The sequence below is a fragment of the Piliocolobus tephrosceles genome, chromosome 15 (assembly GCF_002776525.5).
Source record: "Piliocolobus tephrosceles isolate RC106 chromosome 15, ASM277652v3, whole genome shotgun sequence".
In the NCBI taxonomy this organism is placed as follows: domain Eukaryota; kingdom Metazoa; phylum Chordata; class Mammalia; order Primates; family Cercopithecidae; genus Piliocolobus; species Piliocolobus tephrosceles.
This window is the reverse complement of record NC_045448.1, coordinates 32,019,333-32,046,557: the sequence shown is the minus strand read 5'-3', so window position 1 is coordinate 32,046,557 and position 27,225 is coordinate 32,019,333. Positions and strand designations below refer to the sequence as shown.

General features: G+C 42.1%; 1 protein-coding gene across 4 annotated transcripts in view; it reads left to right on the top strand.

Annotated features, from left to right (window-relative positions):
• Positions 1 to 27,225, top strand: part of MEMO1 (mediator of cell motility 1) — a 146,280-nt gene that overhangs the window by 903 nt on the left and 118,152 nt on the right. The window contains exon 1 of one of the 4 annotated variants that reach the window (XM_026454748.1): positions 12,980 to 13,028. The exons of the other annotated variants lie outside the window; for them this stretch is intronic. Coding sequence (XP_026310533.1) covers positions 13,016 to 13,028 — 13 coding nt within the window. The 5' untranslated portion in view covers positions 12,980 to 13,015. Of the gene's footprint in view, positions 1 to 12,979; positions 13,029 to 27,225 lie in introns of those variants that run through there. 4 annotated transcript variants of the gene reach the window in all.

Here is a 27,225-nt window from a genome sequence, read left to right as displayed (position 1 = left end):
CGTGGGGAGGGAGCGAGCCGAGGCCGGCCTCGCCGCCTCCCCCACCCGGGCGGCGGGCATCCCGCGCCGGCAGCCCGGGGCCGGCCGGCCTCACGCTCGCCGGAGTTGGGCGAGAGGGAGAGTTGCAGCCTCGACAGCCTGAGCCCTCCCTCGGGACCAGGCTCGAGGAAGGAACGTGTTCCCGGACCCAAGCCGACTTGTCGCCGCCTCTGGCTCGCAGGAAGCTGGCGGCCGGCCGCTGCCATCCCCGGGAAGGACGCTGTGCCCGTCGCCGAGCCCCGCTTGTCCACGCTGCAGGGCAGCGACCCTCCGCCCTCCTGCCGAGTCAGAGACCCTTTCCTTTCCTCTCCCGTTTTCCCTGCCTTCCCCGCTGGCCGTCCGGGTAGTGCCCTCGCCCAGAGGGAGTTCTCTGTCTGCCCCCGAGCCTCCGCGCCCGCAGCCGGAGAGGAAGTCTTCTCGCCCCGTGCCTCTGGCGCTGGAGAAGGCGGCAGCGTTTCCCTGCACCTTTAAGGGGCTCCGCTGTCTTGCGAGGAGTGAAGGGTAGCACTTTTTCACGTTACCAGACTACAGGCGAGGTCTCTGCATGGGGAGATCTGTCAGAGGAGGGCCTTTCAGGAATTTGTCGCTTTGTATGTTGGGGCTGAGTGGAAGTACTGCTAAGCAGGGGCTTGGGGGTGGGGGGGCTCCCAGTTCTTTTGTCAGTGTTTGCATTGTTACTGTCATTCACGAAAGGGGCAGCTGGAGATGGCATCAGCACTTTCCCCGACCGGTGGCCCCAGTCACTGGTCGCTCAACACCAGGCAGGTGCTGGAACTACCTAACCAATTAAGTTTAAGCTTTGAGCGAGTTGAGTTTTCTGTCTCCACTGTCCAAAAGCATTTTAGAAGTTCTTTATGTAAAAGTGTAGGGACTTGCCCTTTAATAAAGCGCTTGTTAGAATGCCTGTTTTCTGGGATTATTTTCAGGAGTCACATTTCTGGTATGTTAACAAAGAAAGTTCTACTGTGATTCCTTATAGTCTTCAGTCATTTGGTATTGGCTTATCAATAACTAGACCTAACTTCTCAAGGTGAATCGGATCATGTTTCCCTTTGCAAAAAATTGGCTTGGAGAGTGACATGGCCTGTGAGAAAGCAAAGATTTGGAAGAAAATTCATTTCTCTGAGGTTGCTAAACTAGCTCATTAAAGACATGTACCTTACTGAAATACATGACTCACTGAAGATTTTCTGTGTTAGGGAGACACAAAAGAATTGTGAGGATTGGATTCGCAGCTATAGCTAACAGGTAGTTATAGTTTTGCATTAAGCAAATATGACATTTTATGGTTACAGTGGCTTCCCTTCATGGTCCTAAAGTACTTCATAAACATTTAATCAGTTCTGAAAGCCTGAGAATGCCAGTTAAATTATTCTTGTTCAGCGTATGGGGAAACATGTAGATATCTCGCCCAGGCTGGAGTGCAGTGGCTCGATCTTGACCCACTGCAACCTCCGCCTCCTGGGTTCAAGCGATTCTCCTGCCTCAGCCTCTCAAGTAGCTAAGATTACAGGCGCCCGCCACCACGCCCAGCTAATTTTTTGTATTTTCAGTAGAGACAGGGTTTCACCAGGCTGGTCTCTTAACTCCCAACTTCGTGATTCGTGATCCGCCCGCCTGGGCCTCCCAAAGTGCTGGGATTACCGGCGTGAGCCACTGCGCCAGGCCAGAAGTTCAGTGTTTTAAACTTTTGTTGTAGTTTGCAATTGAATGTGGGCAAGTGATTCTGGAGGAATTTCTATAGATTCTTGAACATTCTTTGGATAATCTTATAGGGCATAGCTTACGCTTTGGATTTGGAAAGACTTCTTTGGTATTCTAAGATGAATTCGTTAATCCAGCTCAAAACATTCTGTGATTATTGTTATTTATCAACAATGAACTAAAGAGGACTATTTTCTTAAAAATTCTAAGTGTATTGTTTCCCTAAATTCTGAGTGAAATCAATAATGCCATTTTTGGTAATGTGCATTGTCACAGAGAACCTTAAAATTAAGGCCACATATGTGACAATTTTTGGGGGAGTCGGTGTGTGATTTTTTAAACTTGAGTAATAATTGAGGGTATATTTAAAGCAATTCAATTATAAAAGCTTATTTTGTATTTTAAAAATAGATGAAGTACAATTACAGATAAGTAAACTTCGACTGGGTTTAGTAATGCCTGTCTTTAACATTTGCCAGTGTACCTACATTGATAACATTGACCGTTGGAAAAATTGGACTTGTGTTATTTCTTTAATACATTAGTCCTAAAAAAGTGTGAGTAATAGGAGATGGAGAGATGTTTGTGGATTGTCATTCTGTGGTTCCTACAGCATTCAAGTTATATCCATATAATTAATGTGTTTAATTACTGACATAAATAAAAGTGAAAACACATTTGCTTTAGTTATCTAGCTATTTCAGAAAAAAATTTGTGTAAATATTACATATATACACACATATATATCTTCCTTTTGTTTACCCCTTGTTATATGCTAGATCCGTTGATAGAGCGTAACATAAATTATTTTCTGCCCTCAAGGAATTTTCAGTTTATTTGAAGTGAGTAATAACTTTTAGGGCAGCAAATAAATATCAAGTAAGTTGAGATATGCTTTTAGGACTTCTGAGGAGGGTAGAATCATTTTGGGGTAGGATTTGAATTATGCTTTGAAGGAAGGGTATTTGAACAGGTTTGGAGCAGGAGGAAAGAACATTGGATTGGGAAACCCCAAACAAGATACAGAGGCAGGTAAATGTAAATAGTTCAATTTAATAAGAATGGAAGGTACACAGGGGCATAGTTCATGAGCCTGGAGTAGTAGGCTGGTCCTACTGTACAGATGCCTGTGAATGCCAGGCGTCATTGGGACTGGACTTAATTAGTTGAGAGTGAGGACCAATGAAGGTTTCTCAGTAGGGGACTAATGTGATGTTAATAGCATTTTAGGAAAATTAATCTCATAGGACGATTCATTCTCACTTCTTTTCTTTTTTTTTGAGATGAAATCTTGCTCTGTTGCCCAGGGTGGAGTGCACTGGCACTATCTTGGCTCACTGCAACCTCTACCTCCCGGGTTCAAGAGATCCCTCTGCCTCAGCCTCCTGAGTAGCTGGGACTGCAGGCTCCTGCCACCACGCCTAGCTAATTTTTGTATTTTTAGTAGAGATGGGGTTTCACCATATTAGTCTGGTCTCAAACTACTGACCTCCTGATCCATCCTCCCAAAGTGCTGGGATTACAGGTGTGAGCCACCACTCCCAGGCCATTCTCACTTCTTTATGTGTGTGCAGCAGGGATTAGCAAACTAACTGTGGCCCATACCCCAGATGTAGCTGCAGCCTTTTTTTTTTTTTGATAAGATCCAGTAGCTAAGAATGATTGTTAATATTTAATGGGTTGTTTAAAAAACAAACAAAAACATGAAATGCTGTAGAGACTGTATGTGACACACAAAGTCTGAAATATTTACTGTTTGGCTCTTCGTAGAAAAAATTTGCCAAATCCTAGCTACTGTAGGTTAGTGGTTCTCAAAGTTTGATCTCTGGACCAGCAGCATAATCTAAATGTAGTCTTATTTTCTCCAGATTTGCTACTGCTTTCATTCCATTATTTTAGGCCCTTATCTTCTGTCAGGATAATTACAACTGTCTCCTAATTGCACTTCTTTCTGCCAGTCTTATCCCCTTAAATCCATCTTCTGTACTGTTACTTGAATAGTATGTTGGCCAAATCATTCCTTTGATCATGTCCTCGCTGATCTGTCTTGCCTTTTGGATTAAGGTCTAAGTCCCCTCATAACTTGCCATCTTCCTATCTCTGTGACTGCTTTCCCCTACCCCAACCCAGTTGTGATTTTACCCCCATTAAAGGACATCTAATAGTTGTTCATTGTTTCTTTAAATATGTCATGCTGTTTCTTATCACTGTGCTCTTACACAAATTGGTCCCTCTGTTGAAATGTTCTTTGTTGGGATAATTCCTACTCCTCTCTTAAAGACTCAAGTGTTAACACCTCCAAGAAACCTTCCCTGGTGCTTTGCCTCCCCAACGTAGTTTTTTGATGTTACCTGTATATGAGGTAAGCCAGGTACCATGTCTTACTCATTTTTTGTACCCTAAGTATTCAGCATAGGCTTTGTACATAGTAGATGCTCAGTAAGTATTTAACTGAATGTTAAAGTGCTTGGCATATAGTAAGCATATAATTAGCAAGTGGTAGATATTGGTAGCATATATGGACAGGTGCAAATGTTTACATTCTAAAGAGTGGTGGGGCTGATGTGAGACTGCTACCATTCAAGTCTCTGATTATGGTATAGATGAAGCATCTTGGTAGTAGGAAGGGATTACAAATCCTGTTGTGCCAGTTAGGGATCCAGTGAGTATAAGATTTTTAAAGTATGACATACTTTAAACAAGTTCAGCTAGATGAATAAGTACATTCACATAATGAGTATTCAATTCAAGAAACCCATCGGTACTGGAATTCCCACCAAATGCCCCCTCCCCATTCCATGTTCCTTGTATTACTAAGACCATAGAAAAATTTTGTCTGTTTTCCAATTCTGTGTCAGTAGAATTATATAGTATGTATTCTTTGAGCTTCTTTTTTTTTTGGAAACGGAGTCTGTCTCTCGCCCAGGCTAGAGTGCTGTGGCTCAATCATAGCTCACAGCAGCCTTAACTTCCTGGGCTCAAGCAGTCTTCCTCCTTCAGCCTCCTTAAGTGTTGGTATTATAGGTGTGAGCCACTGCACCTGGCTCCTTTGAACTTTTGCTCAACATTACATTTGTAAGATTAATACGTGTTGTATTGTACTCTGTTCATTCTGTTGTATGACAATTCCAGTTTATTCTACTGTTGGTGGACATTTGGGTTTTTTAGTTTTGCTGCTGTGAACACTGTTGTACCTTTTTTTGGTGAATGTATATGTGATTCTTGATGGGTGTATGCCTTAGGGTGGAATGATTAGATCATGATCTATGTAAATGGTAAGTTTTTTTGTTTTGTTTTGTTTTTATTTTGAGACGGAGTCTCACTCTGTTACCCAGGCTGGAGTGCAGTGGTGCGATCTCAGCTCACTGCTACCTCCACCTCCTGGGTTCAAGCAATTCTCCTGCCTCAGCCTCCCGAGTAGTTGGGATTACAGGTATGCACCACCACACCCGGCTAATTTTTATATTTTTAGTAGAGATAGGGTTTCACCATGTTGGCCAGGTTGGTCTTGAACTCCTGACCTCAGGTGATTTGCCCCCCCCTTGGCCTCCCAAAGTACTGGGATTACAGGTGTGAGCCACCGCACCCGGCCCCATATGATAAGTTTTAGTAGATTCTGCTAAAGTTTTGCAAATTGGTTTTACAAATTTACACTCCCACCAGCAGTGTGTAAGAGCTCCAGTTGCTTCTCATCTTTGCCAACACTTGGTATTGTCAGTCTTTTTATTTTTAGTTATTCTGGAGGGGTGTGTAGTGATGTTGCAGTGTAGTTTTAATTGGTATTTTCCTGATGCTTAATGAAGTTGAGCATTTTTTTCATGTTAGGGACCCCATATTTATTGGCCATTGGATTTCTGCTTTTGTGAAGTATCTGTTAAATCTTTTGCCCTTTTTTTCTATTGGGCTGTTTACTTTTTTCATATTGACTTCCAGTTCTTATTCTGGCTACATTTCTTTGTTAGATACATATTGCAACTATCTTCTGCCCTTTTAGAATCTTGGTGTGTTGATGAATTAAAGCACTTACTTTTATTTATTTATTTACTTATTTATTTATTTGAGACAGGGTCTTGCTCTGTTGCCCAAGTGGAATGGCAATGGTGTGATCACAACTCACTGCACCTTCTAACTCTTGGGCTCAAGTGATCCTCCTACCTCAGCTTCCCAAGTAGCTAGGATTATAGGCATGTACTATCATGCCTGGCTAAGTGTTAAAATTTTTTGTTGAGATGGTGTCTCACTCGTGTTGAGGCGGGTCTTAAATTCCTGGTCTCAAGTGATTCTTCTGTCTCAGCTTCCTGAATAGTGAACTACAGGTGTGCACCATCATGCTTGGCTTAATTGTTAAAATTTTTTGTAGAGATGATGTCTCACTTGTTGCTTGTTGCCCAGGCTGGTCTCAAACTCCTGGTCTCAAGCTGTCCTCCTTCCTTGGCCTCCCGAAGTGCTGGGATTACAGGCATAAGCTACCATGCTTGGGCAAATTCTTAATTTTAAAGAAGTCTGGTTTATCAGTTGGTTAGTGCTTTTGTTGTTTCCCATTTATGAAATCTCTACCTACTTGAATGTCATGAAGTTACTCTCCTGTGCTTTTCCCTAAGAACTTTATCTTTTTATCTTTCATATTTAGATCTATAGTTCATTTGGTTGATTTGAGCATATGTCTGCTGTGTTTGTGAAGTGGCCGGACATTACATTAAATTTTTTTTGTTGAAGTAAACATATATTGAAAAAGTATACAAATCAAGTATATACCTCGGTGGATATTCACAGATTTAATATGCCATGTGTAACAAGTCCCTATGTTAAGAAATAGAACATTTCTTTGCTTTTTTCCCCTGGAAAATGGTGGTTATATTATTGATGGTACATCTTATAATCACGGCTGTCATGGAATTGAGGAAATATCAAAGGCAAAGAGCATTCTTAAAGTATTTCTATGATATATATCTTAAATGCAGTTTTAGTTTTTGTTTTCATTAATTCTACTATGTTTCTAAACATTTAATAAAATTATATCAGGGTTCTATAGCTGGAAAACTACAACTTAATTTTTTTGGCATGTACCTTAAGTTTAGGAGTGTAAAATATTAGCTGTAAGTTTGATTGGATTAAAAAAAGTTAGAGTGTCAAAATAATACATCTTGGTGTGTGGGAAATTGAAAAATTGAATAATAAAAATACTTCTCTTTGGAAAGACTAAATATGTAATAAAATTTAGTTTCAAAGTGAATTATTTTATGTTACTAAATATTGTTTTCTGCATGCTGATTTTTCTTTGCATCCCGTTCTATTTTACCTTGCAGAAAGGCAAGAAGGAAAGAACAAATTTAATAGGCAAACTTGTTGATATGATTGCTTGATTACTTCTAGTTTTCAGTTTCCTTGTCCTTTCACATGCAGTTTCTGAGTCAAAATCATCTCCTTCTCTATCTCCATGGTTCCTGTCAACTACTTTTGAGTTTTTGTCCATTTGAAAGAAGATGAAAGTGACAAAAAAAGTATTTCATTAAGTGTATTTCATAGGTATATAATGTACATATGTATATAATCCCTAATCTTAAAAAGGATCCTCCAAGGTAGGTATTATTTCCATTTATGGACGTGGAAACAATTACCTAAGTTGAGTAACTTGTTTAAGGTATAACTAGTAAGTTGAAGAACCAGTCTGACTCTAAAATTAGAGTTTAGTATTAGGGGCAGGAATGTATGGGAAAATATGCTGCCAGAAACACTGAACTTACTCTGTCCCACTTCATTTTCCCCAAACTACTGTATGGATATTTGACTCATACGTGTATATTATATATATATATGTATATTATTTATGGTTTATATAAAAGATTTCCTCATATATATATATATTTCGTTTTGTTTTGTTTTTTAGACAGAGTCTCGCTCTGTCGCCCAGGCTGGAGGGCAGTGGTAAGATCTCGGCTCACTGCCACCTCCCCCTGGTTCACAAGTGATTCGCCTGCCTCAGCCTCCTAAGTAGCTGGGTCTACAGGCATGTGCCACCATGCCCGGCTAATTTTTTGTGTTTTAGTAGAGACAGGGTTTCACCATGTTGGTCAGGATGGTCTCGATCTCCTGACCTCGTGATCCACCCGCCTTGGCCTCCCAAAGTGTTGGGATTACAGGTGTGAGCCACCGTGCCCGGCCATATATTTTTAATTGTTACAATAATCCTATAATTAGGTATAGGGTAGGTAATGCAGGCAAGTCTTTAATTTTACTCTCACCTTGCCATTTTATGGATGAGAAACGAAGACTTGGAGGAGGCTGCGTCATCTGAATCATATTACTTGTAAATGGTAGAGTTGGGTTTTGAACCCAGGACTTCTGGCTAAAGCTTACTGTTAAGAAGAAAAACTAAGACTTGGGGGAGGCTTGCATGAATCACAACTGGTAAATTATAGAGCTAAGATTTGAACCCAGGACTTCTGGCTGAAGCCTACTATTCTTTCCATTTATCGCTATGCCAGAGTAAGTGAGCAGTTGAACTATTTGGAATCAGTAAACATCTTTGTAATTGTCAAGTAATACCTTACATTAAAAAATAATAGGCCGGGCACGGTGGCTCAAGCCTGTAATCCCAGCACTTTGGGAGGCCGAGACGGGCGGATCACGAGGTCAGGAGATTGAGACCATCCTAGCCAATACGGTGAAACCTCGTCTCTACTAAAAAATACAAAAAAACTAGCCGGGAGAGGTGGCGGGCGCCTGTAGTCCCAGCTACTCAGGAGGCTGAGGCAGGAGAATGGCGTAAACCCGGGACGCGGAGCTTGCAGTGAGCTGAGATCCGGCCACTGCACTCCAGCCTGGGCGACAGAGCGAGACTCCGTCTCAAAAAAAAAAAAAAAAAAAAAAAAATAATAAATGTATGACTAAAAACACGAATGCTGAGTGTAATATAAATATAATACATATATAATATAAATACTGACAAAATAATTGGTATATTTTTATTAGGCTAGTCCTAGCATTTGAATTGGACGTAACAAAATTTATGGCACTTCTGAAGAGGCTTTATTTAATATTCAGCAATTTAGTATTGAACCAATTGATTTCTGCTATGTGAAAGGCACTGCTGATGGGACTAGGTGTATAGCAGGGGATGAAACAGACAAAAATTCCTGGAGTTTGCACTTTAAATGGGGGGACAGGTGATGAATAAAGTAACTAAGGAAAATTGGGTACATGTTCTCAGGACCTCTTGAGGGCTGTGTCATGGAAAAAAAGAAAAATAAAATATATGGTAAGCTAGATAGAGGAAAGTGCTATGGAGAGTAGCAAAGCACAGCTGGTGCATAGGGAATGTTAAAGGCTCGGGGGTTGAGGCTGCAATTTTTTTTTTTTTTTTTTTTGAGACGGAGTCTCACTCTGTCGCTCAAGCTGGAGTGCAGTGGCCGGATCTCAGCTCACTGCAAGCTCCGCCTCCCGGGTTTACGCCATTCTCCTGCCTCAGCCTCCCGAGTAGCTGGGACTACAGGCGCCCGCCACCTCGCCCGGCTAGTTTTTTTTTTTGTATTTTTTAGTAGAGACGGGGTTTCACCGTGTTAGCCAGGATGGTCTCGATCTCCTGACCTTGTGATCCGCCCACCTCGGCCTCCCAAAGTGCTGGGATTACAGGCTTGAGCCACTGTGCCCGGCGGAGGCTGCAATATTAAATAACATTGAAAGAGAAGACTTCAACGGGGCCCAGTGACTCATGCTTGTAATCCCTGCACTTTGGGAGGATGAGGCGGGCGGATCACTTGAGGTCAGGGGTTTGAGACCAGTCTGGCCAACAAGATGAAACCCCGTCTTTACTAAAAATAGAAAAAATTAGCCGGGCGTGGTGGCCTGCGCCTGTAATCCCAGCTACTCGGGAGGCTGAGGTGGAAGAATCACTTGAACCCAGGAGGTGGAGATGGCAGTGAGCTGAGATGGTGTCACTACACTCTAGCCTGGGCAACAAGAGCGAAACTCCATCTCGAAAAAAAAAAGGGGGGGGATGACTTCACTGAGATTACATTTGAGTAAAGACTTGAGCTGGGTGCTGTGGCTCATGTCTGTGATCCCAGCACTTTGGGAGGCTGAGATGGGAGGATTGCTTGAGCCCAGGAGTTGGAGACCAGCCTGGGCAAAAAAGTGAGGCCACTATCTCTACAAAAAATAAATTAGCTGGATGTAGTGATGTGGTGATGTGTGCTTGTGGTCCCAGCTACACAGGAGGCTGAGGCAGAAGGATTGCCTGAGTTCAGAAGGCTAAGGCTTCAGTGAACCATGTTTGCACCACTACACTTCAGCCTGGGCGACAGATTGAGGATTTGTCTCAAAACAAAAACAAAAACAAAAACAAAACCAGAAGTAGGTGAAAGAACAAGCCTTTTGTATTATTATACATTATCTGGGGATAGATAATTTTAGGCAGAGGGTACAGCAAATTCAAAGGTTCTGAGGCCAAAGCAGGCCTGGACTATTTGAGGAACACCCAGTAAGCAAGGTCATTGCAGCTGAAGTGAAGTGAACTGGAACAGAGTAGTGTTATATGAGTTAAGAGGTGGCTGTAGACTTTTTGAGACAGGGTCTTGCTCTGTTGCCCAGGCTAGAATACAGTGGTGCAGTCATAGCTTATTGAAACCTTAACCTCCCGTGTGCAAGCGACCTCAGCCTCTCCAGTAGCTGGGACTGTGATCAGGCACCAGCGTGCCTGGCAAAGTTTTTTATTTTTTGTAGAGATGACAGGGGGCAGGGACGTCTCACTGTATTGCTCAGGCTGGTCTTAAACTTGTGGACTCAAGCAGTCTTCCTGTCTCAGCCTCCCAGAGTGCTGGGATTACAGGTATGAGCCGCCGTGCCTAGTCTAGAAAGAACTTTTACTTGAGTCAGATGGTCATTGGAAGGTTTTGAGCAGTTGATGGCATGATCTAATTTAGATTTAATAGAATTACTTGGCTGCTGTGATGAGAGTAGTTGAAGGCTGGGGAGTGGTGAAAGCAGTGGCAAGGGCAGAACCAGGGAGACCAGTTAGGAGGAAAGGAGTAACCTAACTGTGAGATGATAGTGGCTTGAACTGAGTGGTAACAGTAGAGTTGGTGAGAAGTGGTTGGTTGTTGAATATATTGTGAAGATAGAGCTGAGAGGATTTGCTGACATACTTGAAGTATGGGGTGCGAAAGAAAGGAGTCATGGCTATCTCTTAAGGTTTATCCCTGAGCAATAGCAGTGATGGAGTTGCTATTATACTGAGATAGGGAAGACCTAAGAGGAACAGGTTTGGCGAGGGAAGGTTAGGAGCTCAATTTTATTATGTTAAGTTTAGATGTTCACTGTACAGTCAAGTGTATGTATGAGTCTGGAGTTCAGGGGAGTGGTCTAGACTAGAGATTTAAAAGCAGAAAATAGCATCATATAAATGATTTTTCTTTTTTTTTGAGATGGAGTCTCACACTGTCTCCTGGGCTGCAGTACAATGGCATGATCTCTACTCACTGCAAGCTCTGCCTCCTGGGTTCAAGTGATTCTCCTGCCTTAGCCTCCCGAGTAGCTGGAATTACAGGTGCCTGTCACCACGCCCGGTAATTTTTTGTATTTTTAGTAGAGACGGGGTTTCACTGTGTTGGCCAGGCTGGTCTTGAACTCCTGACCTCGTGATCCACCCAAATTGTCCTCCCAAGGTGCTGGGATTACAGGCATGAGCACCTGCGCCTGGCCATAAATGATTTTAAAGCCAGGTATCTGGATGAAATTACCATGGGAATGAGAATGGTTAGACAAAAGAGGTTCAGTGACCAAGCCTTAGAATATTCCAACATGAAGAGTTTGCGGGGATAAGGGAGATCCTGTAAGGAATACAGATTAAGCATCTCATGAGAAGGAGAATATGTCCTGGGAGCCAAGTAAAGAAAATACTTTAGGCCAGGCTTGGTGGCTTATGCCTGTAATCCCAGCACTTTGGGAGGCCGAGGTGGGAGGACTGCTTGAGCTCAGGAGTTCAAGACCAGCAACATAGTGAGACCCCGTCTCTACAAAAAATGACAAAAATTAGCCAGGTATGATTGGCACATGCCTATCTATAGTCCCGTATACTGTGGAGACTGAGGTAGGAGGATCGCTTGGGCCTGGGAGGTTGAGGCTACAGTGAGCTGTGATTGTGCCACTGCACTAGCTTGTGTGACAGAGTGAGATTCTGTCTCAAAAAAAAGCTTGAAGACATCTCAACATAATTTATGTAGATTTGCCTGGGCATTTTTCTGTGAGACACATACATGTAAGTCTGGTCTAAGCCACTCTGGTCTTAGCCATTTCTTATGTTACTGGGAGAGCTTCTTACTGGTTGCCCAGTTTCCATTTCTGTTCTTTACACAGAGGCAAAGAAATTTTTTTGAAAATGTAAATTCGATAATATCCTTTTCTTAACCTCGCCTCCCCCAATTACATAACCATATTCCAACTTCTTACCACATCTTACAAGGTCTTACATACTATGACCTCTGCTTAACTTTCTCGTTTTATCTACCATTTTTCCTTTCACCCACATTATTCCAACCATTCTGGGTTCCTTGCAGTTCCCCAAATATGTCAAGCTTATTCCTGCTTTAGGACTTTTTCAGATACTTCATAAGGTGACTAATCCTGGCTGATAGTCAAGGAAAGGAAATTTGTATTGATTGCCGGATTTTGTTAGTCACAGGACGAGAGAAAGGAAGAGATGTTGAAAATGGTTGGGGTACCTTTCCCCATCCTGTGAGGAATACAGATTAAGCATTAAGTTTGAGACCAGCCTGGCCAACATAGTGAAACCCCATCTCTACTAAAAATATAAAAATTAGCTAGGCGTGGTGGTTTGTTTCTCTGAATATAGTGTGTCTTTCTGAATATCGTGTGTATATTCTCTGAATATTTGTTTCTCTGAACATAGTGTGTCTTTTCTTCAGGTTGCTTGATGATATCTTATTACCATTTTACTGCTGTTATCATGTACCTTTGAATAGTTTTGAGTTTATCCTGTTTGGGGCTTACTATGATTCTTGGATGTCTGAGTTATAGTTTTCAGAAAATTTGGAAATTTTTTGTCTTTGTTATTACCTCAAGTATTTTTTTCATTGAGATCCCTAACCTCAATGTGTTCTGGGAGACAGTAGTCTTCAGAGATGCCTTTTGCAGGAAGGGTTTATGGTCAAATAAGTTTAGGAACTATTATATCTGTTTTTCTCCCTTAGGCCCTGACAGCTCACAGTAGACTTGTTTTGTGGCGCATTACAAGGTCTGTCTTGGTGAATGTTCCATGTTCAGTCTTGGTGAGTGTTCCATGTTCATTTGAAAGTAATATGTGTTCTCTGCTGAGCATAGTAGTTCATGCCTGTAATCCTTGCAATTTGGGAGTCTGAGGCAGGTTGATTCCTTGAGCCCAGGGGTTCGAGGCTTCATTGAGCTATGATTACACGACTACACTCCAGCATGGGTGACAGAGCGTGACCCTGACTCCTGAAGAGTATGTATGTTTTCTGTAGTTGTGGGGTGGAATGCTCTATAAATGTTGATTAGAGTAAGTTGGATTATTATATTTGAATCTTCTGTATTCCTATTGATTTTGTTTTCACTATTTCTATGAATTCTTAAGAGCAGTGTTGACATTTCCATCTATAGATGGGGATTTGTCTTATTTTTTCTTTTTAGTTTCCTTTTTTTTTTGGAGACCGGGTGTCGCTGGAGTGCAATGGCACGATCACAGCTCACTGCAACCTCCGCCTGTTGAGTTCAGTTGATTTTCCTGCCTCAGCCTCCCTCAGCTGGGACTGCAGGTGTGCACCACCACACCCAGCTAATTTTTGTTTTTAGTAGAGAGGGGGTTTCACCATGTTGGCCAGGCTGGTCTCGAACTTCTGACCTCAAGTGAGCCGCCCGCCTTGGCCTCTCAAAGTGCTGGGATTACAGGTGTGAGCCACCGTGCCATGCCTCTTTTAATTTCCTTCCTTCCTTTCTTTCTTCTTTCTTCTTTCTTTTTCTCTCTCTCTCCCTCCCCCCCCTCCCCCTCATGCCCTGCCGTTTCATGTATTTTGATTTTATATTATTTGGTGTGCATATTGGGATATATGTTTTCTTGATGAATTCACTCTATCATTATGCCCTTCTTTATTGAAAGGTAGTTTGGTAGGTAGTAAGTTTTTGGTGTGTTGTAGCACTTTATAAATTTTGTATTGTATTTTGGCTTAGCATAGCTTCTGGAAGTCTATGATGTTTTTTATATTTGTTTCTCTGAATACAGTGTGTCTTTTCTTCAGGTTGCTTGACAATTTCTTACTTATTACCATTTTCCTGCTGTTATCACGTACCTGTGAATGGTTTTGAGTTTATCCTGTGGGGCTTACTATGATTCTTGGATGCCTGGGTTATAGTTTTCAGAAAATTTGGAATTTTTTTGTCTTTATTATTACCTCCTCGAGTATTTTTTTTCCCTTTTTTTCTGACATTCCAGTCACATATGTCTTAGATAGCTTAATATTCTCCCATAGTTCACTGAGAGTGTTTCCCCCCTTTTTTTCTGTGTTTCCTTTTGGATAATTTCTTTTGCTTTGTTCTCAAGTTCAGTGATCATCTGCAGTATCTAATTTTGCTTTTAATTCCATGAATGAAACTTTTGTATCAAATATTATAGTTTTCATCTCTTATATTCCATTTGATTGTCTTATTTTCTTTTTTTTGAGATGGAATCTCACTCTGTCGCCCAGGCTGGAGTGCAGTGGTGCAATCTCGGCTCACTGCAACCTTGGCTCAGTGCAACCTCTGCCTCCCTGGTTCAAGTGATCTGCCTGCCTCAGCCTCCTGAGTAGCCGGGATTTCAGGTGCCCACCACCTCACCTGGCTAATTTTTGTATTTTTATTAGAGATGGGGTTTCACTGTGTTGGCCAGGCTGGTCTGGAACTACTGACCTCAAGTGATTCACCCGCCTCGGCCTCCCAAAGTGCTGAGATTGCAGGTGTGAGCCACCGTGCCTGACTGGTTCTCTTATTTGCATATATTCATGTCATTTAGATTTTTGAGCATATTGAATATTTCTACAATAGCTGTTTTTTAAATCTATAATTTCTGGGTCTGGGTATAATGAATTATTTTTCTTCCTGTTTATTGGTCATGTTTTCCCTCCTACCTACCTGCCTGCCTTCCTCCCTTCCTTCCTTTCTCCCTCATTCCCTCCCTCCCTGCCTCTCTCCCTCCCTCCCTCCCTCTCTCTACCTCCACCCCCACCCCAAGGCAGGAGTGCAGTGGCACAATCACAACTCACTGCAACCTCTACCTCCAGGGCTCACTTGATCCTCCTGCCTCAGCCTTCTAAGTGGCTGGGACTACAGGTGTGCACTGCCATGCCCGGCTAATTTTTGTATTTTTGGTAGAGACAGGTTTTTGCCATGTTGCCCAGTCTGGTTTCCAACTTCTGGGTTCAAGTGATCCACTTGCCTTGGCCTCCCAAAGGCTGGGATTATAGGCATGAGCCACTGTGCCTGGCCATATGTCTATTAATTTTTTTTCTTTTTTTTTTATTTAGACAGAGTATTGCTCTGTCACCCAGGTTAGAGTGCAGTGGTGCAATCTCGGCTCACTGCAACCTCCGACTCCCAGGTTCAAGCGATGTCTTGTGCCTCAGCCTCCTGAGTAGCTGGGACTACAGACACACACCAGCACGTCTGGCTAATTTTTATATTTTTAGTACAGATGGGGTTTCACCATATTGGCCAGATTGGTCTTGAACTCCTGACCTCAGGTGATCGGCCCGCCTCAGCCTTCCAAAGTGCTGGGATTACAGGCGTGAGCCACCACGACATTGTGACTTTTATCTCCTTGAGTACAATATTTGTGGTATTCATTTAAGAATTATTGGGCCGGGCGTGGTGGCTCACGCCTGTAATCCCACTTTGGGAGGCTGAGGCAGGCGGATCACGAGTTCAGGAGATTGAGACCATCCTGGCTAACAGGGTAAAACCCCATCTCTACTAGAAGTACAAAAAATTGTACTTGGTGTCGGGCACCTGTAGTCCCAGCTACTCCAGAGGCTGAGGCAGGAGAATGGTGTGAACCCAGAAGGCGGACCTTGCAGTAAGCCGAGATGACGCCACTGCACGCCAGCCTTGGCGACAGAGCAAGACTCCATCTCAAAAAAAAAAAAAAATATTGAGGTGGCTGGGAGTGGTGACTGATGCCTGTAATCCCAGTACTTTGGGAGGCCGAGGTGGGCAGATCACCTGAGGTTGGGCGTTCGAGACCAGCCTGGCCAACATGGTGAAACCCTGTCTCGACTGAACATACAAAAATTAGCTGGGCGTGGTGTGTGCCTGTAATCCCAGCTGCTTGGGAGGCTGAGGCAGAAGAATCACTTGAACCTGGGAGGCGGAGGTTGCAGTGAGCCGAGATCATGTCACTGCACTCAAGCCTGGGCGACAGAGCAAGGCTCTGTCTCAAAGGAAAAAAAAAGGAAGTGTTGATATTTCCGGCAGACAGGAGCAGCATTACTTTTGGATCTTTTTTGATAGTTTTCTGACTTCTTTTACTATTGTTAAGGATAGTTTGGCCTTTAGTGGAGTTCTGTCATTAAAGCCTTTACTCTTTTGGGACCTGTTCTAAATCGCCATATAATCAGTGAGGTATCTCCACTCAGGCTGGTGATAGCTCCAGTGATTTTGGCCCACTGAGTTCTAGAAATTGTTCTTTCCCCGGAAGAGTTTCTTTGGTTTTGTGGAGTTTTACCCTGTGCATGGGCAGGTTGGTATTAAACCAAAAACCTGAGTGGACCCTTTTGCAGATTTCCAGAGTTCTTTGTTGTTTAGCTTCCTCTTCTCCAGAATTCTGATCTGGAAATTCTAGCCACGTAGCCTTCCCCAAACTTCAGTGTGGCAAATTTTAGTGATCCCACCCAGGTCTGTGCTCCTCTTCACTGGGCAGTAGTTTATAAGTTGTCTTCTGGCAGAATTCTGGGTCATGTAAAATCTCATTTTGTTTATTTCCTTTTCCACAGTCCTATTGCCCATGTAGTCTAATGTCTGAAAAAAAAAGTAATACATATTTGTATGTTTTGTCTAGTTTTTGTAGTTACGTATGGATGTAGGGTGTTTGGACCTGCTACCTCCTCATGAGTGGAAATATAATTCATGCCACTATAGTTTTAATGTGTATTTTTCTTAGTATGAGTGAAGTTGAGCATGTTTTCATACCTTCCTTCCTTTTTTTTTTTTTCTTTCTTTTTTTGAGGCGGAGTCTCGCTCTGTCGCCTGGACTGGAGTGCAGTGGCCGGATCTCAGCTCACTGCAAGCTCCGCCTCCCGGGTTTACGCCATTCTCCTGCCTCAGCCTCCCGAGTAGCTGGGACTACAGGCACCCTCCACCTCGCCCGGCTAGTTTTTTTTTTTGTATTTTTAGTAGAGACGGGGTTTCACTGTGTTAGCCAGGATGGTCTCGATCTCCTGACCTTGTGATCCGCCAGTCTCGGCCTCCCAAAGTGCTGGGATTACAGGCTTGAGCCACCGTGCCTGGCCAAGACTTTAGGAATCTTTTTTTTTTTTTTTTTTTGAGACGGAGTTTTGCTTTTGTCACCCAGGCTGGAGTGCAGTGGTGCGACCTTGGCTCACTGCAACCTCCGCCTTCTGGGTTCTAATGATTCTCCTGTCTCAGACTCCAGAGTCGCTGGGATTACAGGCTCCTGACACCATGCCTGACTAATTTTTGTAATTTTAGTAGACACGGCACCATGTTGGTCAGGCTGGTCTTGAACTCCTGACGTTAGGTGATCTGCCCATCTCAGCCTTCCAAAGTGCTGGGATTACAGGCATGAGCCACTGCGCCCAGTACTTTTGACATTTCAGTCTTTTATCCATTTGGAATATATTGTGATATGAGATTTGAGATATAAACCCACTTTTGTTTATTGCCATAACACCTCTTATCTCTGTAAAGGATCAGATAGTGAATATTTTAGGCTTTGTGGGCCATATGATCTATGCCCTTGCAGCTAGTCAACTCTGCCCTTGTATTGTGAAAGCAGCTATAGTTAATATGTAAGTGAATAACTGGCTGTGCTTCAATCAAACTTGATCTATGAAAAAATGGTGGTGAAGCAGATTTGGCCTCCCAGTTCTTTCCTCACCCCTGACCTAGGGCTAAGAATTCTGTTGGAAATTATGGAAAGCGATTAATCCATTTGGAAAGAAATATGCCTTTTTATGTTGACTCTTAGGAAAAGTGACAGAAATAATTTAAGAATTTTTATTAAGCTGATATTCTTATAAAATTTGGAAACCTTTCACAGTTTCAGAATATTCATCTGAGATGCAAGCAAAAGGTTGAGCTACTTGTGACTGAAGGCTCCAGCAAGGGTCAACTTTTAATTATAAGGGAGTTAATAAAATGCTGATTTTACCTGGGTATTTTCTTATTAATTACTTAATACTATTTTGTTTTTTTCTATTGATGGTGGATTCATTTATGGGTTTAAAAAAATTTCCCTCCTGTGTCAATCAAATTGACCAGTGCTTACTCTTCTAGTACAAGTATTTACTTGCTGACAGCACTGTTTTGCCTCAGAGCCGATAAAAAGAGTAAGATTTTTTGTTTTTCTGAGATCAGAGCAATTTAGAAATTGGAAATACGTTTGAATTATGGCTTAATATTGGCTTAGTATTATTTTTTACTGAACTGAAGTAAATTTTAAATTAAAAACTTTTATATACATTTCTGTTTGGTGTGTGTGGTTTTTTTTTTTTTTTTTTTTTTTTTGATGGAGTTTTGCTCTAGTTGCCCAGGCTGGGGTACAATGGGGCAATCTCGGCTCACTACAACCTCCGCCTCCCAAGTTCCAGCGGTTCTCCTGCCTCAGTCTCCTGAGTAGCTGCGATTACAGGCATGCAACACCACATCCAGCTAATTTTGTATTTTTAGTAGAGACGGGGTTTCTTCGTGTTGATCAGGCTGGTCTCGAACTCCCAACCTGCTGGGATTACAGACGTGACCCACCGCACCTGGCCCATCCTGTGTTTTAAAAGTCAAAAATATTCATTGAGAAGTCTCATTCTTACATTGTCCCTGTGTATTCCATGTTCCCCTTCCCTTATAGGTAGTTGCTTTTATCAATTTCTTTTTTTTTTTTTTTGAGACAGAGTCTTGCTCTGTCTCCCAGGCTGGAGTGCAGTGGCACGATCTCAGCTCACTGCAAGCTCCATCTCCTGGGTTCATGCCATTCTCCTGCCTTAGCCTCCCCAGTAGCTGGGACTACAGGCTCCTGCCACCACGACTGGCTAATTTTTTGTATTTTTGGCAGAGACGGGGTTTCACTGTGTTAGCCAGGATGGTCTCGATTTCTGGACCTCGTGATCCGCCTACCTCGGCCTCCCAAAGTGCTGGGATTACAGGCATGAGCCACCGCGCCCAGCCTCTTTTATTAATTTCTTATGTGTCTGTCTATCCAGTGTTTGTTTATGCATAAACAAACACATGTGACTGTAAGTTATTGTTTTATCTTTTTCAGCAAGAGCTAGCTTATATAGTTATTTTATATTTGGCCTTTTTGTACTTAACAAATATGATAATTGAAGATCTTTTCATATTATAACATAGTCATTATTTTGCTTTTGATACCCCCCTTTTCTGGGTGGTTCCTTATTCTGGTTTTTCAGAGGAAGGTATGACACATTCAATAAGGTGATTCAGGCCGGGCGTGGTGGCTCAAGCCTGTAATCCTGGCACTTTGGGAGGCCGAGACGGGCGGATCACGAGGTCGGGAGATGGAGACCATCCTGGCTAACATGGTGAAACCCCGTCTCTACTAAAAAATACAAAAAAAAACTAGCCGGGCGCGGTGGCGGGCGCCTGTAGTCCCAGCTACTCGGGAGGCTGAGGCAGGAGAATGGCATAAACCCGGGAGGCGGAGCTTGCAGTGAGCTGAGATCCGGCCACTGCACTCCAGCCTGGGCGACAGAGCGAGACTCCGTCTCAAAAAAAAAAAAAAGGTGATTCAGTATAGTGCATATCTAAATAATATGTCATTTGTTCTCTTGCTAGTCTCAGCGAAATGTCATTTGCTCTTGTGTTAGTCTCTTGTCAGTCTTAGAATCTCTTTATATCCTTCAAAATTGTTGATAACCCTAAAGAGCTTTTATTTATGTGGGTTATCTATATTAATAGATATCAAATGAGAAACTAAAACTGAGAAGCTATAAAAGTTACATTTGGCTAGGCGTGGTTGCTCATGCCTGTAAGCCCAGCTCTTTGGGAGCTGAGTGGGTAGATCACTTGAGCTCACCAGTTTGAGACCAGCCTGGGCAACATGGCGAAGTTTGTCTCTACCAAAAAAAAAAAAAGAAAAAAGAAAAAAAATTAGATGGCTTAAGCCTGGTAGGCAGAGTTTGTAGTGAGCCGAGATCATGCCACTGTACTCAAGCCTGGGCGACAGAGCCAGACCTTGTCTCAAAAAAAAAGAAAAAAACAAAAAATCCAAACACCAAAAACCAACCAACCAAACCAAGCTGTTTACTTTTAATTTATTTAAAAATACCATTAATAAACCCATTGCATGCTAACATAAATGACATTTTTAATGAAAATAACTATGTTCCAGAACAAGAAGAGTATGAGAAGAGTGGCATTTGTTATAGTTTTGCAAATATCCTTAATGTCTAGCTTAATAGAAAATAGTTGGATTCTCATATCTGCTAATGCATTCAGTATTGTGATATGTTGTTTTGCTTGAAGCATATGGAGAAAATCTGGCCTCATCCTGATGTAAATTTGGAAGAGGGAGGAGTATTTTATTTATTTTTTTGAGACAAGATCTTGCTCTGTCGTCTATGCTGGAGTGCAGTGGCATGCTCATGGCTAATTGCAGCCTTGACCTCCTGGGCTCAAGCAATCCCTTCTACTCACCTTTCCTAGTAGCTGGGACTATAGGTGTTTGCCCCCACGCCCAGTTAATTTCTGTATTTTTTATAGAGACAGAGTTTCACCATGTTGCCCAAGCTGGTCTTGAACTTCTGGGTGCAGGTAATCTTGTCTGCCTCGGCCTCCCACAGTGCTGGGATTACAGGTGTGAGCCACCACACCCAGCCAAGATTATTTTAATAGACTTTCCAGATACTTATGGATAGCCATATTTAACGCTATACTGAAACTCAACATGCGGTAATTCCTTTTTTAAAAAAATCATTTTATTGAGATATAGTTGATAAGTTACATATATTTAATATATCTGTGAAACAGTCAACACAATCAAGATGTACCTTTTGAAGGTAATTTCTTAAAGGTTAATTGCAGTGTAGAATTTGAAACCATCTCAGTAAAGTTTTCATATTGTGTTTTCAGTAAGATCTGTGAATCTAGTTGATTTATCCTCCACTTTGATTGTATCGTTTTTCCTTGCAGGAATTTTTAAACATCATGCATTGGTCATTTGGAAAATATTTGTTTATTGAGTTACGCAGTTCTTCTAAATGTTTATGCATTTCATTATTCATTGTCAAAGAATCACACCTGTTGGTATCATCACCACTCTCTTCAGAAAAGTGTTTTTGACTTGGGAAGTTGTTAAGCCCACAGTGGTAGAAACATGTTTTGCAAAATTCTAATTTTTTTGAAGCTTAAATATTGTTGGTTACTTTCCTGATGTGACAAGCCCACTATTCATTTTCTTTCTTTTGTTTTTCTGAGACAGAGTTTTGCTCTTGTTGCCCAGCTGGAGTGTAATGGCACGATCTTGGCTCACTGCAACCTCCGCTGCCTGGGTTCAAGCTATTCTCCTGCCTCAGCCTCCCGAGTAGCTGGGATTCCAGGCACACACCACCGTGTCTGGCTAATTTAGTATTTTTGGTAGAGATGGGGTTTCTCCATGTTGGTCAGGCTGGTCTCAAACTCCTGACCTTAGGTGATCCGCCCACCTTGGCCTCCCAAAGTGCTGGGATTACAGGCGTGAGTCACTGCACCTGGCTGCTCCAATTTCAATGACAATTTTTTGATATTGTTAATGAATTAGTTTTAACATAAAAGGTGTTAAAGGTGACATCACCACTATAGTCTTGGTATTTTCAACACGCATAGCTATCTGGCACAGGGCAGGAGCTGGCCAAATGCTTCATGAATGATTGAATGACTAATATGACTGGATTATTATATTATTTGTCTGACAGCAAGTTTCCAAATTGAATGATGACAAATTTAACCTTATATTTATAAGTGTATGTTTTAGAATTTTGAAAAATGTAATTTGGTTAGTGTGACTGTACTAGTTAAAATCATTAATTATTTTTTAATTGTACGTAAGCTTCTTATTTCAGCCCACATGATCTGGCCGGTGCCTACCTATCCTTCCTAGTCTTTTGTCATTCTCCGTGTTCGCTGTGTTTGAGGATTAACAAAACATTCGTTGGTCCAGGCAAGGTGGCTCACATCTGTAATCCCAGCAGTGTGGGGGGCCGAGGTGGGAGGATTGTTTGAGGCCAGGCATTTGAGACCAGCCAGGACAACATAGAGAGACCCCGTTTCTAGAAAAGGTAAAAAATTATTAGCCAGGCGTTATTGTACACACTTGTAGTCCCAGTCGCTGGGGAGGCTGAGGCGGGAGGATTGCATGAGCCCTGGAAGTCAAGGCTATAGTGAGCTTTGATCCATCAGTGCACTCTAACCTGGGTGACAGAGCCAGACCCTATCTCAAATAAAAACAGAAAACTTTGGCCATTGTTTTCTCCCTAATTGTTGCAACATGCTACAGTTTTTACCTTAGGGCCATCGCATTTGCTATTCTCTCTTCTGAGACATTTCTTTCCCCAGCTCTTTTCTTGACTTTTCGTATCCTTCAAATAACAATTTAGTTGTCACATACTTAAATGTGCCTTTCCTGTTTTTTTGGAGATGGTCTGTTTTCCTCTGCTGCACATAGAATAGCAGTGAAGTAAATATTTCTGTTAGTTTCTTTTATAGTGTTTATCACAATTTGAAGTTACTTAAGTTGTTACTGTCTGCCTGTCTCCTTTAGAATATATGCTCCATGAGAATGTAGACCTGCCTATCTTGTTTACTATTCTATATTCATAATCAGTAACTGTCCTGGTACTTAATAGTATTTTGTAAAACTTATTAAATATATTTAGAAATAGATAAATGAATGAGTGAAAAGGATATATGGAAGAAAATTATTTTGGTTACACAATAAATAATGAATGAAGGTGACAGTTACAGAATTATTATTATTATTATTATTATTATTTGAGACGGAGTCTTGCACTTTTGCCCAGGCTGGAGTGCAGTGGCGTGACCTCGGCTCACTGCAAGCTCCGCCTCCCGGGTTCACGCCATTCTCCTGCCTCAGCCTCCTGAGTAGCTGGGGCTACAGGCGCCCACCACCATGCCTGGCTAATTTTTTGTATTTTTAGTAGAGATGGGATTTCATCGTGTTAGCCAGGATGGTCTTGATCTCCTGACCTTGTGATCTGCCCGCCTCAGTCTCCCAAAGTGCTGGGATTACAGGCATGAACCACCGTGACTGGCCAACAGTTATATTATTTTTAAATTTAAAAACTATAGGTAGTAGTGAGAAGGGAAGAAAGAATAGAACAGGGAGTTCAATCTGTAACTGTGAATAATCTATTGAGATAACTCACAGACAAGCTATATAAGTATATATATTAATATATATATTTAATAGAGTTGGGGTCTTGCCATGTTGATCGGGCCGGTCTTGGTCTTGAACTCCTGGCCTCAAACAGTCCTCCCATCTTGGCCTTCCAAAGTGTTGGGATTACAGGTCTGAACCACCATGCCTGGCTGGCCAAGCCAGTTATATTTATTAGTAAAGATTTTGCATAAATAACTTTGTTCTGCTAGATTATTAAGTTAAATATTACATACAAACAGGGCTTCTGGTGTGTAAAATTGCTTGTGGAATATGACATATTCTATTAATAAATGAATAAATGTGATTCTAAACAATTGTTAAAAGCCATGTAAAGGAGAGGAACACTAATTTCTGGTGGAAAATAAGTACGTAGGCCGGGCGTGGTGGCTCACGCCTGTAATCCCCGCACTTTGGGAGGCTGAGGTGGGTGGATCACTTGAGGTCAGGAGTTCACGACCAACCTGGCCAGCATGGTGAAACCCTGTGTCTACTAAAAATTCAAAAATTAGCTGGGCATGGTGGCACTCGCCTGTAATCTCAGCTACACAGGAGGCTGAGGCAGGAGAATCACTTGAACCCAGGAGGTGGAGGTTGCAATGAGCCAAGATTGTGCTACTGCACTCCAGCCTAGTAACAGAGCGGGACTCCATCTCAATAGATAAATAAGTAAATGTGTAAATGAGTAAGATTAAAATCCTTGCTATTTATAATTATCTAAGGATCATTTTGTTAATTATTTTAGGTAAACACTTTCAGGGTTTGTAACTTTTATTTTAGGGACTTGGAAATACATATCTCTTATTTTCTTAAAAAACCAGTGGGGACCATGTTTTACTGTGTTGGAAAATAGTGACACTGTCAGGATTTAGTGAGGAATTTGGTGATACTTGCCTGCTCTTTAAATGACCACAGATTTCTGTACTGTTCATGTTTATTATTATTTTAATAACCTTTTAGTTTGGAATGATTTTAGATTTACTGAAAAATTACAAATTTCTTTGTAAAAATTTACAAAAGTTACAAGTTACAAAAAAGTACAGAATTTCTGTACTTTCCTCACCCATTTTCCCCCACTGTTAACATCTTACAGTAACATCTTACTGTTGCATGGTACATTTGTTAAAACTAAAAATAGTGGTTGGTCAGTACAGTTAACTCCAGATTTTATTTGAGTTCACCAGTTTTTACACTAATGTCTTTTTTTTGTTTGAGACGGAGTCTTGCTCTGTTGCCCAGGCTGGAGTGCAGTGGCGCAATCTTGGCTCACTGCAAGCTCCACCTCCCGGGTTCACACCATTCTCCTGCCTCAGGGTCCCGACTAGCTGGGACTACAGGCATCCACCACCACGCCTGGCTAAGTTTTTTGTTTGTGTTTTTAGTAGAGACGGAGTTTCACCGTGGTAGTCAGGATGGTCTTGATCTCCTGACCTCTGCCTTGGCCTCCCAAAGTGCTGGGATTACAGGTGTGAGCCACTGCGCCCAACATACTAATGTCCTTTCTCTGTTCTAGGATCTAATCCAGGTTACCGCATCGTGTTTAGTGATCTTGTCTTTAGTCTTCTCTGATCTGTTGACAAGTTGTTAATTTTTCTTTGTTTTTCATGACCAAGACAGTTTTGAGAAACCCTTTCAGGCATTTTGTGAAATGTTCCTTCATTTGGATTTGCCTGATTTTTCCCCCTTCTCTTAATTAGATTGGAGTTACGTACGGGTGTTGGGGATGAATACCACAGAGGTACAATGGCCTCATCGTATATTGGGGTTACATTAAATTAATGTTGGTGAGGTTAAGGTAGTGATTGTTTGCCAGGTTTCTCTGTTGTGAAGTTGCTGTCTTCCTTTTCCCATATTCTGTTCTTTGGATGTGAGTTGCTGAAGTCCAACCCACACTTTGGATGAGGAAATATCTACATGCATTACTTGAGCTCTTTTCTAAGGAAGATTTGTCTCTGCCCCTCCCCCACTCAACTTATTTATATCCGTATGGACTCATGTATATTTATTTTGTACTTTGGAAGGTAATCCAATCCCACACTATTTTGTTGCTCAGAAATTTTCAGCCTTAGCTATTGGGATTATTTTTAGGTTGGTACCTGAATCCTTTTGGCATGTTCCATTCTTTTGACTTTTAAGCACTCCCTTGCTTTCCTCAAGATCTCCAAGCTCATCTTGTATTTTCCTGCCCTGTGGGTAGAATGTGCTATTTCTCCAAGGAGCCTTGCTTTCTTTTATTGGGAAATGGTATTTAGAAACAAACATTTGGGGCCAGGCAAGGTGGCTCATGCCTGTAATCCCAACACTTTGGGAGACCGAGGCGGGCGGATCACCTGTGGTCAGGAGTTCGAGACCAGCCTGACCAACATGGAGAAACCCCATCTCTACTAAAAATACAAAATTAGCCGGACATGGTGGTGCATGCCTGTAATCCCAGCTACTCGGGAGACTGAGGCAGGAGAATCACTTGAACCAGGGAGGGGGATGTTGCAGTGAGCTGAGATTGCGCCACTCTCACTCCAGCCTGGGCAACAAGAGCGAAACTATGTCTCAAAAAAAAAAAAAAAGAAAAGAAAAGAAAGAAAGAAACGAAGATTTGAGCATTGGATATGTTTATGGCTACTGGGTGTCACTGCTTCTAAGTCCTGTCGGAACAGAGACAGGAAATATATTTATTTATGGTAACTTATGTACACACATATCTCTATTTTTGCATCTATCCATTTTTATGTATATTAAACTTTTTTTTTTTTTTTGGGGCGGAGTCTTGCTCTGTTGCCCAGGCTGGAGTGCACTGGCACAATCTTGGCTCACTGCAAACTCTGCCTCCTGGGTTCAAGCGATTCTTCTGCCTCAGCCTCCTGAGTAGCTGGGATTACAGGTGCCCATCACCACACCCAGCTAATTTTTGTGTTTTTGTATTTATTTTTTTTAAAGTAGAGACTGGGTTTCACCATGTTGGCCAGGCTGGTCTCGAACTCCTGACATCAAGTGATTCACCCACTGCGTCCTCCCAAAGTGCTGGGATTACAGGCATGAGCCACTGCACCTGGCCTATGTATATTAAATTTAACAAGAGTTTGTACTCATTTCTACAACTCTAATCCAGTACCACAGGGCTCGTTTTACTGTTTTCCCCGTACTTACCTGTAACTTCCCTCCTCAACATTGAGAAACCTGGCTCCCACCTACCATCTACTATTCATTTTACCTATTTGTTCAATGCCAGTATACATGAAAAGCAGGCATAGAATTGTTAACCTATACCTCTGTTTGAAACAAATTTACCAGCTAGAGTATAAGTTTTTATACAGCTTTTGTGCCTTTAACGTTACAGTTTCTAATCAAAGCATCATTTCCCAGAGTTAAGTAACTTTGGGAAGTTACTGAATTTTATAGCTGCTTTTTTCCCCACTGCCTTCAGTAAGGTCGTATCTTTTTTTCTCTTTTGAGGCAGAGTCTTCCTCTGTCACCAGGCTGGAGTGGAGTGGGCATGATCTTGGCTCACTGTAACCTCTGCCTCCCGGGTTCAAGCTATTCTCCTGGCTCAGCCTCCTGAGTAGCTGGGATTACAGGCTCTCATCACCACGCCCAGCTAATTTTTGTATTTTTAGTAGAGACGGGGTTTCACCATGTTGGCCAGGATGGTCTCAATCTCCCGACCTCGTGATCCACCCGCCTCAGCCTCCGAAAGTGCTGGAATTACAGGCATGAGCCACCGTGCCCGGCCAGTGGTATCTTGTATTTGTAATACCATTAGATTCATTTGTCACCATCTATATTTCATCCTAGGATATCCTGACATACTGGTACATTTTTTTGTTTGGTTAACTTGCATATATTAAAGTTCATTATGA